General features: G+C 46.1%; 1 protein-coding gene across 3 annotated transcripts; it reads right to left on the minus strand.

Annotated features, from left to right (window-relative positions):
* Positions 1 to 2628: 2628 nt before the first annotated feature.
* On the minus strand, positions 2629 to 12579 carry LOC133468348 (ALK and LTK ligand 2a-like). Of its 3 annotated transcripts, XM_061754157.1 has the most exons (6): positions 12145 to 12579; positions 10760 to 11119; positions 7424 to 7477; positions 5723 to 5803; positions 5537 to 5611; positions 2629 to 4277 (listed from the first exon to the last, which is right to left on the minus strand). In XM_061754157.1, exons 2-5 carry the CDS (start codon positions 11049 to 11051, stop codon positions 5547 to 5549), a joined length of 492 nt encoding a protein of 163 aa, XP_061610141.1. In that variant the 5' UTR covers positions 11052 to 11119; positions 12145 to 12579; the 3' UTR covers positions 2629 to 4277; positions 5537 to 5546. The 3 variants fall into 3 exon arrangements, 2 of the variants coding, with proteins under 2 accessions (XP_061610141.1, XP_061610140.1); XR_009785466.1 differs by having other exon boundaries at positions 5537 to 5803; XM_061754156.1 differs by lacking the exon at positions 2629 to 4277 and having other exon boundaries at positions 4885 to 5803.
* Between the last annotated feature and the right edge of the window lie 4256 nt (positions 12580 to 16835).

Consider the following 16835-nt stretch of genomic DNA (forward strand, 5'->3'; position numbering starts at 1 on the left):
TGGGTGCGAGGTTCCAGTGCCCCCCCTTTTTTGTCTTTCACAGCTAGTAGTAACCATGTGGAAAAAGGCTGAACCTTTGAAAAGGGGCTGAAGTGTAACTACAACTTCAATGTGTGGTCAGTTTAAAAAAAAAAAAAAACATTACTGTATCACTTTGAATGACAGGAAACCAAGTCACTCTAGAAAAAGAAAAAAGAAAACATTTCCATCAAGAAAAGCCTCCTTTGTTGTTTGTTCTTTTTATTGAGGACCTGTGATCTAGTTGTGAAAGAACAGTTTCAGGGCCCTCTGGGTAGGTCGACGCGCACACGGCAAAAGCTGTTGCTGCGCGTCGAGCGCCGCGGAGATCATCTCTCGCGATTGGTCCGTTTTAGTCGCATGCTGTGATGACGTCCTCGGCGTGCCCCTTGGGTTCTCCGCCGCCTTCTCGATCGATTTTGCAGCATCGTTAAACTTATCATCTGGTCATCTAGCTCCATTTGTTCTAGCAGACATTCTTCCACGGTCGCCATTGCTGTTGCTTTGTTGCTTGTTACTGAAAGGGAAGTAAAAACGGCTACCGGAAATGGCCCCAAAAATGCAGAGGAAACTCCACCCTGTGGCGTCGTAGCCAATAGCAACCCTAGCGACACCCCCGACTTGGAGGAGCCAATGGTTGTATTAGCTCTTGCTAATGCTGGATGGGGCTGTGACTCATTCGCAAGGATGTAGCCAAAGTTTAAATGAAGTAACTGGTCATTGGAGGGCCTGCCAATTGTTTCATACATCCATGTGTTCCGTTAGCATCTGTGATGGTGTTAAAATGGGGGAAGTAATGGTAAAAGTCAGTCATAATCTTGCAATAATATTTTTATGAGTGAATCACATGGAGGAGAATATTTTATTCTGTATTATCTTAAGGACATTAACTGTTCTGACTTCTGGTATTGCAAGTCTCGCAAACATGAAGAAGTCATCCACTAATGATCTGCTCTGACACTAATAATGGACTTTGCAGTTTTCTGGATAATAACTGGGGCTGTTTCTTTCACTCACTCTGCTGCTAGGCTATCCCCGGAACTGTGTGCACGCACAGCTGAAGGGCGTCAGTGTGTACTCTTTGTGAACAAGTGCATGAGAAAAAAGTCGGAACAGTTTAAGGACAATGTTCCTCAACGTACAATTGCAAGGAATTTAGGGATTTCATCATCTACGGTCCATAATATCATCAAAAGGTTCAGAGAATCTGGAGAAATCACTGCATGGAAGCGGCAAGGCCCAAAACCGACATTGAATGCCCGTGGCCTTCGATCCCTCGGGCGGCACTGCATCAAAAACCGACATCGATGTGTAAAGGATATCTCCACGTGGGCTCAGGAACACTCGAGAAAATCAACGTCAGTAAATACAGTTCGGCGCTACATTCGGAAGTGCAACTTGAAACTCTACTATGCAAAGCTAAAGCCATTTAGCAACAACACCCAGAAACGCCGCCGGCTTCTCCGGGCCCGAGCTCATCTAGGATGGACCGATGAAAAGTGGAAAAGTGTTCTGTGGTCCGACGAGTCCACATGACCTTCTTGAAACCTTTGAATGTCGAACTGTTCAATGTTTCAGTAGTTTTTCCACAGCTTGCTTTTCGACGACAAGGCGCCGAACGGCAAAACTCACAACCGGTTTTTGATCCGTGAATGTACCAAATTACATTTCCTGGTTCACTTAGAAAAGTTAGGTCAACAGTCCTCTTCCTCCTGTGAGCAAGACAACACCGAACGGTCGGTTAACAGTACCTCGCTGGGATGTTCTCAGTGGGAAGTGGCCAAAATATAAAAATAAGAATTTTGCTGTTCAACTCTTTATTAGTGAACATCAATTTGTGTAAAAAGTGCTGAAACACTGAACATTAAAAGTTTAGGGAAGGTGGTGTGAAATTCTCTAAAGGTTATACCGTAGTGCATTTTCGTTTCATCCTGAAATTCCCCCCGAAAAGGCAATATCCCCAAGTTTTTTTGAGTCGTGCATATGATGTGGTGTGTAATGGGGAAGCTTGTTGACCAGATGTGAGGTGTTCTGTTACCATTTTCTGAAGGATTTGTTCGGCAAACCCTAAGAAATGAGCTACAGCAGTCATGACGGAATGGGACAAGTGTATGATGAAGAGTGGCAGTACTATTGTCTACTGAGAGGCAGAGAGAAAGAAGGCATTGGTAAAATGAAAATGTTGTCTGAGGAGTTGGTGAGCCAAACTGAAACTGGGCTGAACTGTTGCCAGCGATTAGAAGTTCTGTTTTTTTCACTGATAAGTTTGAGAAAGTTGACGGAAAGCCAAACTCCGGGATGGAGACGGGAGAGGTGAAAGTAGGCAGAGTGATGAAATCGAGGTGTTGTCTGATGAGTTGTCGACAGAAAGGAAAAGGTACTCACTTTTAGAAAGGGCTGATTTGGTGCCAAAGAAGTGGCAGACGTTCTGTTTTTACATTGTTAAAATCGGGAAAGTCAACCGAGTCAATTTGAGAGGGAGCTGGGTGGGCGGACAGGTGTGCTTTATAATAAGCAGGGGTGTCCATGAAAAAGACGTTGCTTGGATGGCAGCATATGTTTCTCCAAAACCTGTATGTACCTTTCAGCATTAATGGGGCCTTCACAGAATCAGAATCAGAATCATCTTTATTTGCCAAGTATGTCCAAAAAACACACAAGGAATTTGTCTCCGGGAGTTGGAGCCGCTCTAGTACCACAACAGACAGTCAATTGACAGAGAACACTTTGGAGACATAAAGACATTGACAAAAAAACCAAAAAAAAACAGTCACTGAGCAATAGAGGGTTGCTAGTTAGAAATCTGAACTAAAAGTCCAGTATCCCTAACTTTTTGTAAGTATTGTATAAAAAAAATAAAAATAAAAAAAAATCCTGGTCCTCACATTAAAAGCCATAAATACTGTATAACGTTGCCAATGTCTCTCGCCAACCTCCTCCAACTTATTCAAGCGAGGCTAATCATTAGCCTGTAAAATGACCTTAAGCGACAGGAAAGGGGCATGAAATAGAATTATTCTTTTTGTATGGGGGTAAAATGTTTAAGGGGTTTGACGCATGTCCAGAAACAGATTGTGTTTGATTTAGGATGTCATTTCACTGACTTCAACGTTAAAGGACCTAATATGCATCAAAAACTCTGCATCGCTGCATCAAAATCGCTTTTGGCCTTGTGGAATTGAAGTTGTAATGTGTGGCCAATGCAAAGTGATTATCCTTAAGCAGCGTGTTGTTTTCAAGCACCCAAAAAAAAAACAACACTTTCTACGTCTTGTTACTATTCATAACTGCAGCTGCATCGCTTCGGAATCTGCCAACGTACAAAACAACGTGCGTTTCCTGGTGGGCGCTCGCAGCATTGAAAAATCCATTAGTACAGGTCAGACACGATCATTTATTGCCCATTAACATGACGGCTGTCTCTAATCTAACGTTTCCTCACCGACATGTTTCAAGGAAAACAAACCAAAAAGGTTTGACACGCGCATACACACGGACTCTATATTCGCACTCGCGCCTCGTATAAAGCTCAGGCAAGGCGTTGCTAATAAACAGTTCATAAACAGCGCGGGTCAACTGTGTCAGCGTTACGGGGGAAAACGAAACAAATTGAAGAACACCTCCCAAAAAAAGCACTGACAGAGGGGCCGCCGCCGCCATGCTTGGCTCAGCAATCACCTTATCAGCAGGGAAAAACTACCCCTGGATTTTTGTACCAATTATATAATTTATTTAAATATAACTTGCTTTTATATATCATATACAGCTATATATCGCTTATATGCTGGACATTTTTTTTATGGTTTTGTTTTACACGATTTACACACAAATGTGGAAATGGTTGCGGCCTCCAGTCGAAGCTTTTCAAATATATAAATATAGATTTTGATGGAATCTTCTGTGGCTTCCCACCGTGGTTCGTGTCCCGTGAACATCTCGTGTAGGCGCTCGGGCCAACGGAGTCAGCGTCCTTTAGTCCTTTTTATAAAAAAAAAAAAAACGAGCTCATGGATCGTCCTGATGTCTCTCGTCTCCATCTTTGCAAGATTTGCAACATATTTGAAAGGGCTCTTGGTCCCAGTGGGTTCTTTCTGTCTTTGAGCGCCGTCCATATTGTCAGTAGACTTCAGGAGAAGGACACTTGTTATGCCCGAGTTCAACAAAAGGGCTGGTCTCGGTGTTTTTTTCAGACGGCTCTCTGAAGCACTTTTCCCAGCCAAGACCATTAGAATTCTGGATAGCAGGTGTTTAGCTTGGACCTTGAAAAAAATGAAAACAAAACAAATTTAGTGCTTTCTTTAATTTGTTGGCAGGGGAATTCAGAAAATTCTCCCTTTCCCTTGTGCTACTTTTAATGCTCTGTGTTCACGCAATACCTCTGCACTTTCTAGTCAGAACTAGACTTTACACCGATTTCATCAGGCTGATCGGTATCGGCCGATAATTAGCATTTTACGCTGATCGGCTTTCATGTCATATTTCGCCGATCCGATCAATGACGTCATCGATCGGCTCCGCGAAAGACATTTAACTCTGCGTCGCCATCGTGCACAGTATATTTGAATCCAAACACTAGTTTATCTTTAGCCTTGTCGCGCGTCTTTTTACGTAGTATTGGAACTATCTGACGGCCAATAAAGTTATTAAAAAAAATATATATATATATGTCGGCGGTGTGGGACAGACAACACGTAATGCCGGATCAGACAACAAGACAAATTTGCTCTTTCACGATTGCAGTATGTCAGACTGCTGCAATATAATCTTGCACATCCCGTTTTTACGATCATTGGGCTTTATCTTGTCAACTCAAATGCGACCGGATACACTCGTTACCGTGGCGACGACAACGAGTGGAGCACCGACATTGTATTCTAAGGACAAAATAGGGAAAAACGTGCGCTGGTGCTCAGGACAGGAGAAGTACTGACGTTGGTTTAAGGCTCGCTTGAGGTATGTTCACGTACTTGGAATACGATGCGGCTCGCAAGCAGACAACAAAACGTTATGTAGCCTAGCAACTATTTTCTGAGGTATCATGGAAAAGCATTTTTTTTCCCCTTCCAATTAATGTTGTACAGTATACTAGTTATGATGTAACTTATAACCCACTGAGTTTAAACTTGTAGTAAATACCAGTGGTGGGAACACTATCAGAAGCACTGACCTACATTTACAACCTAAAGGAATATTTGTTCCATGAATTTGTGTTAATTTATTCAGCAAAAATACCAGTTTGGTTCCCAACACTCTATTCCCCTCATTAGCATTAGCATTTTTCTCGGCTGCATTGCTTCCAGGATGTGCGAGATGTTTTGATGTGTTTATTTACTTTGTCCAGTCAGATTTCAGCTTCTATGTGCTACCACGTCAATCTAATCTGCCCACGACCTGAAAAATCAGCGGTCGATGTAAAACAAATGATTAGCAATGGGACTGTTTCTTTCAAAGGGGTACAAATCCCAACTCAATTTTTGTAACGCTAGTCCTGCCAACGTTGAGGGTAGAATATGAATACCTTGCTCGTGTTAGCCCCCCGTGCACATTGGGCTGCCGGCAAGACGCGTGAGAAGCCGTGCACATCTTTTGATATCTGCCAAAAAGAAGAAAATAGAGATGCCTTAAATGAGGTCTTGGAAGCTTTTGTTGGGCAACATGCGGTGGATGATCAGTGAGGCAAAGAGCTCGTGTTTAGCTTGCTTACATGCAGGTATCGTGCAGTCTCTGGTCTGGTAGTACACGTGGTACACATGCTTCCAGCACTTAGGGCTGAAGTAGAGGGGCCCTGAAAAGGCAAACATGGAACATACTTCAAAAAAGGCTAACATCGTCATCATCGTCACCAAACTCCTCTCCTCCAAGCTTCTCCAGCTCAGCGTCTCGCCTGCCATCTGCCAGTGGATTTACAGCTTTCTGATGGGCAGGACACCGCGGGTGAGGCTGGGGGAGGCCACCTCAGCCACATGCAGCATCAGCACTGGGGCACTCCAAGGTTGTCTCTTCTCTCCACTACTCCTCTCTCTCTACACGAACGACTGCACCTCAACGCAACCGGCTGTCAAACTCCTGAAGTTTGCGGATGACTCCACTGTCATCGGCCGCATCAAGGACGGTGACGAGTCTGCATATCGACAGGAAGCGGAGCGGCCGACACAACCAGGAGCTGAACACGCTCAAGACTGTCGAGATGATCGTGGACTTCAGGAGGCATCCTTCGCCACAGCTGCCCCTCACGCTCTCCAACTGCCCCGTGTCAACCGTCGAGACCTTCGAGTTCCTGGGAATTACAGTCTCTCAGGACCTGAAGCGGGCGACCGACATCAACTCCGTCCTCAAAAAGGCCCAGCAGAGGATGTACTGCCTGCGCCTTCTGAGAAAGCAAGGCCCGCCACAGGAGCTGTTGGGGCAGTTCTACACAGCGGTCATCGACTCAGTCCTGTGTTCTTCCGTCACAGTCTGATTTGGTGCTGCTACAAAAAAAGGACAAACTCCGACTGCGACGGACAATCAAAACTCCTGAAAGGATTGCCGGTACCCCCCTACCCACCGTTGAGGACTTGAACGCTGCCAGAACTAAGACAAGAGTGTGCAAAATCCTCTCGGACCCTCCACATCCTGGTCTTCCAGGTCCTTCCCTCTGGTCGGTGGTACCGAACAATGCAAACTAAAACTAGCAGACATTCCAACAGCCTGTTCCCTCTTGCCATCAACTTCTTAAACAGCTAACTTACAATTCCTCGTCTTGAGTTTGTTGTCACATTTCTGTGGGGCCAATTATATATTACTCGGGCACTCACTGTAGTAGTCTCGCCACGCTGCACCATTTGCATATCTGTTGTTGCCCAATACTGGCCACTCATGCCAGAGTAGCATCGGCACCACTTGCCCACTGACTGAGGAGTATCTGCAACATTTGCACAATCGACATTGTCCCAGATTATCGCGCTACTAGTCACTTGAAACTGGATACACTCCTTGAAGTCTCGGCGCCCTTTGCACAATGGTCATTGCACCGGACTCTTGCTATATTAGCCATTCAAACTGCTCTAATTGCTAGAGGACTCTGTGCATCTTTTTGCACAATTGTCCCAGAAAAAATTAGAATAATTGTACCGGCATTACCAGATAACTAGCAACCTTTTCTTGCTCAGTGTTTTTCTCAATGTCTCAAAAGTGTTCTCTGTCAACTGACTGTCTGTTGACGTACGAGAGTGGCTCCAACTACCGGAGGCAAATTCCTTGTCCAAATTTCTTGGACAAACTTGGCAAAATAAAGATTCTGATCTGTTTCGCATCGATATTTCCTTATTTCAAGTATTTCCGCCATTAATATTGTCTTCCTCATACCGGTTGACACCTTTTACTTTCAAATTTGGCAACGCTTGCTTAGGAAGGAAAGTCTTACCTGTGATATGTTTCAGGTATTTGCCCTTCCTCCGGTGATCTTGCGGGGATACGGCTGGCGAAGAAGACAAAACAGGAAGGCGTTACGCATCAGTTTACCCGAATTTGGTGGTGATATCGCATTGGTTGTACTCTGTCATGCCCAACCCTGTTAAGTGGAAACGAGTTGTCAGTAGCTTTATCGTCAAACATACTCTTGTGAATGGATGGCCGCACAAAAAGCCAAAAAAAACACCAAATAGCCTACAAGGCACTTTTGACATTCATCGTCTTGCATTGGACCGTTTTTGCTCGGCTTTTGGAAGCAACTGTTTTGCATGAATTTTAACTGATGCATATGGTCCAATTTTAAAACAAACAAAAACAACCATTGAGGGTCTGTTATAAAAATCCCCATAAATGTAACCACATTTGTTCTTTTGCTGCATTATATTTTTCACAAATGTAGCACAGCCTTTGTGAAAACTGAAATGGGTCCTTGTTTTTTTGTTATTGAAAAGGTCCCAGTAGGCTTATGGCGTGCATTAATGTCAAATGGCCTTAAACTGCTGGGGACATTTATATTCATGGACTGTTCACTGCCACCGACGTGTATATACGTCAAATGTTTATCAACAGGGTCTCGGCGAGCTTCTCTGTGAAATTCAGGTTTGTAAACCAGTCTACTGACTAACAGATCGCTTTAGACGGCGCCATTGCGTCGCTTTGGATTTGAAATCAGCACAGCTTTTGAGCCGAAGATAAAGATTGGTCAGTGAACCTCGGCTTGTTACGACGATTACGAGGGAGAGGAATGCCAACTGTAGGTATTCGAAAATGTGTGTCGCCATTGAGAGAAAAGATGACCGTTTATGGAGTGAATGATGAACGGCATGTAAAAAAAAAAAAAGTCACTGACGAGCAATGCGGGGAGTCGGTATCTCTCACGACGTGTTTCTTAGTTGTATATCGGTAATCAGTTTCTTATTTTGCCATAAAAAAAAAAAGCCCTTTTGCAGAAATGTTTCCAATTGAGATGAGAGATTTGCAGAATTATGACTTCATAAACGGATTCATCGTTTATTATGCCCAATCTTGAAATTGAATTTAAACGGCAGCAGCGGCTGCCTCGCTTCGCCCTCGCCGACCAGAGACGGCGACGGCACTTACGGCAGCTAACTCTTTAACAGGCGCTAAGTGTACGTTCGAACAGTTAATTCTTTAACGTCCGTTTGTGCGAACAATAGTGTCCGTCAACTGCGGACTACGCCGCTTTACGTCAATTTGAGGGAGGCGATTTATTTGTTGTTAATTCCAACCTTAAGTGGGGTCGCTGGGGGTCGCTGGTCACTTTTATGCACCTTTTTGGCCCTGGAGATATTATAAACTGTTACTGTTTCAAATAGTTTGATTGATTTTGATCTAAGTGGGTGATGCAAAATGAATTTTAATCTTAAGAAGGGTCTCTTGGTGTGGCGTTATGCACAAACAAATGCTCGAAAAATAACTATGCACATTTTGGGCCCCTGAAAAATGGTATTGGTTTTGAATTTGAGGTTTATTTTGTTTAATTCAGGCACCAGTCGACCCACTATGAATTCTAACCTCATGGGGTGGGCACTGGGAGCACCTTTTTTGGGCCCTTGGAAAAAAACCAAAAAAATCAGTTTTTCATGAATAAGTCCATTTGAGAGAGATTTATATGTGGATGACACGCTTTCACATCTTTGGATCCATTATGGGAGCTCTGATCCACTTGATCATTATCACATTCATTTCTCCAAGATGAGTCAACGCAGCTCTTGCACGACGACGCCGTTCGCCCGATATCGAATATTAGTTTCCGCTGAGCTTCTTGCTCCCTTCAAAACGGACACGAAAAACTACTGCCAGAAAAATGAGGAAATGTAGTGTGAAGGAGAATTTGAAGTTCCAGAACGCTGGCCATGTGCGCTTCTGCACCGGGTCGAGTCGCAGTAATAGCAAAATTAGCTTCCGCCGTTTTCCTCCCAGAATACAAAAGATTCAAAGCGGACATTTTGGCAGGGAGCAAATTGATTGTGCTCTTTTTGTCACTCGTTGGAACGGAACGTCATTTCTTGCCCATCATTTTCGCAAATGGGATCTCCCGCAGCTCGGAATGCAGCGGACGCAAGTTGTGATCTGGAAACCGAGTTTTCTGTCCAACGCTCAAAGAAACACCTTGACGACAACTGCAGGCGCAGTGGTCCAACTGCGACTTGTGACTTAAAGCTCCCCTGCTATCTTCCACATGCCGAGTAACAAGAAAACCCTCCTTTGTATTCCGTGTATCCACGACGCTGGAAGGACAGGCTCACTTCCAATTAAGGGCCTCCAGTTTTTTTGTCTGTTCATTTTAGACAGAGCACGAGGCTAACCAGAAGCTCATTTACGATCGCCATCGAGATCGGAAGTGCTTCCGGGCGCTTGTGCACGTTAATCCATTGGATTCGCTCTGCATAACAGGACTTTGTGAAAGTACCCAGGACGCGGACTCGTTCGCTGCGCTGGCGCTCCGCAGCCGCCTCTAAAAGGCTTCGTTTGTATTTGCAACCGTGAAAGAAGAAGCCGAGAGGCCGGAGGTGAAGGGAGGCGACGTCGAGCAGGGGGGGAGGCGTGTCATTGAGGAAAACTGGTAAGTCCCCCCCCCCCCCCCCCCCCCGAGATGCACCTCGGCCCTGACGTAGGGCGCTTCTCCCCCGTTATAGAAGAACTCGAGCGCCTTCGTTCGCGTTAGCGTTTATCCGCCGCAAGTGCGATGTGCGGTTAGAAAGCTAGCTCGGAAAATACAAACTTCCTTTCGGAGGGAGAAAGACGCAAGAGCAAGGGGGGGGGGGGGGATACCAACGAAAGCTAGCGTTTGGACGGGGGCTTTGCGCCGGCGTGTCCGCTTTAGAGCGCCTCGTTGTCGCCGTGTGGAAAAGCCCAACCCAGTGTGATCTATTTTTTTTCAATAGCCCCAAGGCTTTTAGCGGATATACTTTTGTGGCTTAAACGAGTGGGCACAAGAAAGCTGCCAGGCGGAGTGGCATCCATTTTCCAGGTGGTTTTCGCGGTCTTTGAGAGTTGCACGAGGCGTGGCTTCGGCGCATGCCACGCCCACAACGTTTGAGAGTGGAGAATTGTGAAGCCTCATTTTCCACACTTGATGAAGAAGACGTTGAAACTTGACTCGACGCAACTTTTTGACCCTGGAGAAACTACAAATAGCAACTTAGGAAGCTGCGGCAAGATGCCCATTTATGTCGCCTTTCCTTTTGAGACCCCCCCGACCCCCCCATTCCCTTTTCCCTTCATTCATGTGACCCTCCACTTTTTGTAGGCTTTGGGGACTCACCGGCTGTCCGATCCCTTCTGTCTGTTTTCGATCTCTTTGAATCCTTCCGCTGCCCGTGGGGCATTGTCGTCGTCATGGCGACGGCGCTCCTCCGACGGCTCCAGGGGGCTTCGGCCGCCGTCGTCCCGGTGGCGGTGGCGGTGGCGGTCTCGGTGTGGCCGCGGCTCCGCCCCTCCTCCGCGCGCCTCCAACCTCGGCTCACGCTCGCTCTCGTCGTCGGCGCGGCGCTGGCGAGCGCGCACGTGAGAAGCAGCACCAGTCCCAGGGCGGCGGGCACGCGCATCACCACCATGGCTCACACGGATGAGAGACGGGACCCCCCCACTCCCCCCAAAAAAGCGTTGTCCTTCTTCTTGATAGCTGCAAGATAAGAGCGGATGAAAGTGACGAACTCTTTAGGGAGCCACGTGATTGCAAACTCCAGCAGGCGTGTGTTTAGTCACCCCCCCCCCCCCCCCCCACACACCCACCCCACCGGACGGGGACCCCATGTTTATTGACAATTCACACCAAAATAAGCCAGTTAAAGTCTTCTGAAAGCAGACTTTCGAAACCGGCAAAGTGCGCAAGGACCCCGAAGTGTCATTCCGGAGAAGTACGATGCACTTTTCTGGTCGGCGGTGGGCCGAGGAGCCAAACATTGTCCTCAAGTAAGAGTATTGTTACTTTACAATAATAGCACTCGAGTAAAAGGGAGTCACAAAGTTACTTTTACTGTCCCTCCGACCCAAAATAAGCCCCACTCCCCTGCGACAAATAAAGGTTCAACGTAAGGGCCTTCTATTCCGGTGCCCAGAAGTCTACTTTTTTTTTTTTTTTTTTTCTTTTTTTTTTGCTTGTACTTTTGGGTCAAGTCGCAAGTCCTAGACTTAGAAACAGGACTCGGGACTTGACACTGACTCGTAACTTGCAAAGCGGCCACTTGCTCCCACTTCTGCTATTTAGCGCCCGTTCCGGTGTTAAATCCGACCCGAAAGCGCTCCCCTCCGGCACGCGCAGAACCGTTTGGTTATGATGCGCAATGCACAACATTGATTTAGTCCAAGAAAAATGCTTTGAAAGAAAGAAGTTGCACGACTTTGCTTTTTCGATGCGCCTTTGCAAGAAACAAAACCATTTCCCCACACGCGTGCACACACAGAACCCCAAAAAGTGACTTTTACCGACAAGTGACACAATAGTAGTAATGATAATCATAATAGCCAATTAAGATTCTTTTCAAGGCGAGTCAATGCAAAACGACCTATGAGCGTGTTTTGAATGCATCCGCGTCCAGTGCGTCTTTATGATCAATACAACAACCTCCCAGCACGCCCAGAAACCCAGTAAGTCACTTTTACTGACAAAATCAAAAAAAAAAAAGATGTTCAAATACCAAAACAGACCTTCAAGGTAAGGTGCGCTGTTCCAATCCCGCTGGTTAAGTCCGCTCAGCAAATCAACTCTATGCGCAAAGTGTCCTCTGCTTCGGGTGACGAGCGCCCACCGGGCTGCGGTGCTCCATGTCCGCGTGGGCGGGGAAGCTCCTCTCAGCCTCCTCGTCTTGTGCGATGCCAGCGACGATGACGACTCTTCTCGCTCTTCCTCGCCCTTCTTTCAATATATGCCCCCTCTCCTTCCACCCCACCTCCTCCTCCTCCTCAGTGCTTCCAGCGAAATTCCCAGTCTGCTGGTTGCAGAAATTGCGCCGTGCGTAAAAGGTCTCCAAACTGGATTACGCGCGGAGTGTTGCGAAACTTTGGCCATCACTTGAGATGAACTTGGCTGCGAGTCAGCGGCCCGCCTTCTTTAATGCAGATGTGGATCACCGCGCATTTACGCCCCGCCCCCCCTCCCCCCGTTGCGCCAGTGTTTTCAAACTTGGCCGCTTTGCTGGATCAGAAATGGAAATCTGGAAAATGGAAAAAGCACAATGCTTTTGTGACGAAACCATCACAACTGAGCAAGGTTAAATAAACGTTGAGCCAAAATAAAATGGAAGTTTCGACCAACACCAACAAAAAACAATTTCAAATTTTAGGGGTGCTTGAGTAGACACTGGGGGGGGGGGGGGATTGAATTTGCACACCATGAAAATGCGATCGGCTAATTTTGCCCTCTTTTCGAAAATAACAATGTTAGTTTAGCACGTTAATCGTGTGCAACCTTCCATGTTGGAATTCAATTCCAAGTACTTTCTCTGCGTCAAACTTCCACCAAAGTACATCACCGGTGACATTTGGAAGGTTTTGTTTGGTTTTGGGGCGTGTTGGTGCTGAAAGGAAAGCATCACCTCGATGTCCTGCGACTGAAGAACTTTAAGAAGGTTCGAAGGCCACAGGCCGCCCACACTCCGCCACCTTCACTCCGGTCCGGCGTGCGGTCCGAAGACCGAAATCCACCTAGGTCACGTCGCAAAAACCAATCGCGGTCCAAGTTGACTGTCACGCTCAGCGCAAAGCTAAAAAGAACACACAAATTCGCCTTCTGCTAGCTTAATGCTACCACACAATGCGAAACGCCATAGGTGAGCTAAAGAAAAGCATCTAATACTTGAACACAAACGGTGCATCAACGCCTGTAGACAGACAATATAGAAATACACACAGGCATATATTCTTTATCCTCAGTGAAAAACAACTCAACTCACATTGTTGCAGTTTTCTATGTCACTCTTCGTGTCGTCATGATTGTTTTACACTGCCCCCCTGTGGCCACGTCAAACACGGCAGGAGTAGGAGCAATGGATTAGTCAATCAATGATGCGTCTTCACATTCTGTTTATTGTTTTGTGTACAGTAGACCCCATATTGCTTGTATGCGTGCAAATGTCTCCCGCGCTGCCACCGTTATGGAGGATTTCAATTTTGAGGCCATCATAGAAAAGACAATCAAGAGGTGAATCCACAAATTTCACGGCAGTCCAATGCAAACGCGATCTGAGCACTTTTATCTTTATACGATTGTACTAACGGCAAAGAGTTAGAATGTTACGTGAGTTAGAATGCGATCGGCTAATTGCATCACCAGTTACGAGGGTGCGCACATGATCGCAGTTGTCTATTTTTACCCCCCCGAAAAGATTCAGTGGAGCTGCGCACTTGATCCATCGCAGCCATCGCGGAAGGAGATTGGGAACGTTTTACCTTGAGCTCTTCCTTTATTACGATTATTATAATCATCACAGCATTGAACAGGGGTGTGCAGACTTTTTATGGCGACTGGAGCTGTTTGGAGTCTAATTAGGGATAACAGTTCGGTTAAATGTCACCCCAAAAATGTACTTTTAAATGAGGACCCCTGCCGTGAAGCAGATATTTAATAAAAATCTCATTTAAAAAAAAAAAAAAAACAAAAAAAAAAAAGTAAATACAAACGGCAAAAACAATATCCAAATGTGGAAGGTCTGCCGGTGGTGTCAGCAGGGGGCGTCATTACGCAATCGCAGCACATGAGAGGTCAAGCTTTCTTTTCCCATCATCATCCTCATCCTCATCATCATCATCCTCATCCTCATCATCATCATCTTTGAAATAGCGAGCAGTTTTGAGTCATGATGGTTTTTTGTTTTTTTCCATGCCGATGCAAGACGAGGGGTACTGTGTGTGTGTGTGTGTGTGTGTGTGTGTGTCCACATGAGTCAGCGAGGTAGCCACGGGTCCCCCGCCCCCCCCCTGGCCCCCTCCCGCCGGCCCCAGCAGAAGATTTCTAATTACTGCCTTGCTTCCTAATCAATTCATTGGATGAGGATGTGGTTTCTATTCTTTTATTTTTCCTGACGCGCCGCGTCCAATTGGGGGAGAATTTCACTTCCTCTCCTCAGGATGTGTTAGTCAAGGGGACGGTCCCAAAAAAACAAACAAATATTTTTGTTTTGTTCACAAAGATGATTACTCAACTAATGAAAGTGAGTCAGTAACCTGCAGTCATATTCATCGTTTTCCACCGAGGATAAAGAATATACAGTATGGTTGTGAGTATTGTTCTATTCTCTGTCTAAATGTGTTGCTGCGCCGTTTGTGTTCGACTATCTCCCGCTTAAATTGTTATAACGCCGCCACGTAGATGCTATTTGTTAAGTTTGTATCCAACTGTGTGTTAGCAAAAAGGTGCGTACGCACAAAAACGTGTTTTTTCCCGGCAACGTTCCGATGTATCCAGAGTGAAATGAGCGTGGAAATGTGGCGACTTCATGGCTGGCGTGCGCACGTTTCTGCAGCTGTCGGTGCTTCGGCGACACTTGGAGGGGATGCTGGGAAAGGGTTAGCTTAAATCTGCACATCGGAGACACGTGAGCAATTCACGCCCGACGACATTTGATTTCAACAATGTAAAAGAAGCGAGGACTGGGAATTCACTTGTGGACCAGTGCATTTATTGAATCGCTGATATTTGCGAGGACGCCTATCAATTGGTCAAGGCGATCGTTGATGCCGCCTATTGCCCTCACAATCTCGGGCAGTCGGGCGGGCAGCAGCAGCCGGTTGTTGGAGTGTAATTGCGTCGGAGGAGACGCAAAAGGAACGGGGGATGAAACCGGTGATGCCGGCACTGGAAAAAATAAATAAAAAGAATCCTTTCAATTTAATTTGGACATTTACATCGGTTGCATACGATTCGAATCTGTTAAATTGACATATTCTTTTTAGGAGGGGTCAATTATGTCATTTGAACACATTTGAATCATGTGCAACCGATGTACATGTTCAAATGAAGTAAATTCAAAGGGCTCGTTTTTTTTCAGTGAGGGACGCTGGAGGAATCTGCCAATCTGCCAATTCTTTGAATTGAAAAGATTTATTACAAAGAGCATACCGCAGACAAATTCCTTGTGTGGTTTTTTGGGGACATACTTGGCAAATAGAGATGATTCTGATTCTGATTCGGCTTCGGATTCGGATTCTGATTCTGATTCTGATTCTGATACATGCCACATTTGCGCATGACCGTTTCTCCCATAGGGCTGAGTGTAGCTGACTGTATGAACACATTTGCTGTGAGATCGGGATCCCAGGCGCAGGGTTCATTTCAATATGATTGGCACATTGAAATGTGGGCGTGGACAGGGAGGGGTCGGCGACTCCGACACGTGCGCTCAATTCTACGATGATTGGGCTGTACGAAGGAAATGCGCTTGGATTCATGCGCACGCACGGATTCGTACATCAGGATATTTCTGTGCGTGCGACGTTTTCTGGATGTGAGCGGACGCCATGTTTGAGTGGGAAATCCAGGCAAGTCTTTGGACATGAGGCCCCCGGAGCCCATCCCAGGCAACTTTGGGAGCGAGGGCGGCCGGCCAATCGCAGGTTCACATAGAAACAAATGATTTGAGACTCGCAGCTCACGTTTGTTCCACATATTACGCCGATTTCAAAATGACCGCATTGGCTCCCTGTACGTTTGTTTCCCTTTTCTGCTGTCTGAAGAGCAGAAGCGCCAAAACGCCATTTCCGACCTATTCTCTTCATTTTGTCACGTTTCTCCTGTTTCTCCGCTTCCGTTGCTTCATGTGGATGTCAGATTTATTTTATTTGTTTTGTCTGTCCAATCGGATTTCAGCCTCTATGTGTTGCCGTGTCAATCTAATCTTCCCAGGACCTTCAGAATCATTCGTGCTGGCCGTCTTCAACTATATTAGCAATGAAACCGTTTCCTCAAGCAATCAGATTTCGCATTCGCCCTCAATGACAGCGGCAGTTTTTTTTCCGTCCCCTGATTGGTTGGTCAAAGCCAAACTTGTTAACCAACTAGCGAAACACATCGATAGTAATCTGCGCACATTAGGACATTTAATAATCCAAATCTTTGGTGGGTTTTTGTGACGTTGTTAGATAAATATTGATTTTGAGATGGTCTAGATGATGCATGTAGCACATTTGCGATCTGATTTCGACGTTGATGGTGGTGCGCTTAAGCCGCGGGTTAAGTCCCGACTCGAGGCCCAGGTAGCAAATGCACGGCCCGCCGTTGTTAATAACTGGTGGCACTCGCATCGCACTCGCGCGTGTGAAATATTTGGAGTTGTTGCAGTGTTCGTTTGTCTCGTTGGTTATTATGAATAATGGGCGACAGAAAGTCGCTGGCTCATGTGTGC

This window comes from Phyllopteryx taeniolatus, chromosome 18 (genome assembly GCF_024500385.1).
Source record: "Phyllopteryx taeniolatus isolate TA_2022b chromosome 18, UOR_Ptae_1.2, whole genome shotgun sequence".
Classification (NCBI taxonomy): domain Eukaryota; kingdom Metazoa; phylum Chordata; class Actinopteri; order Syngnathiformes; family Syngnathidae; genus Phyllopteryx; species Phyllopteryx taeniolatus.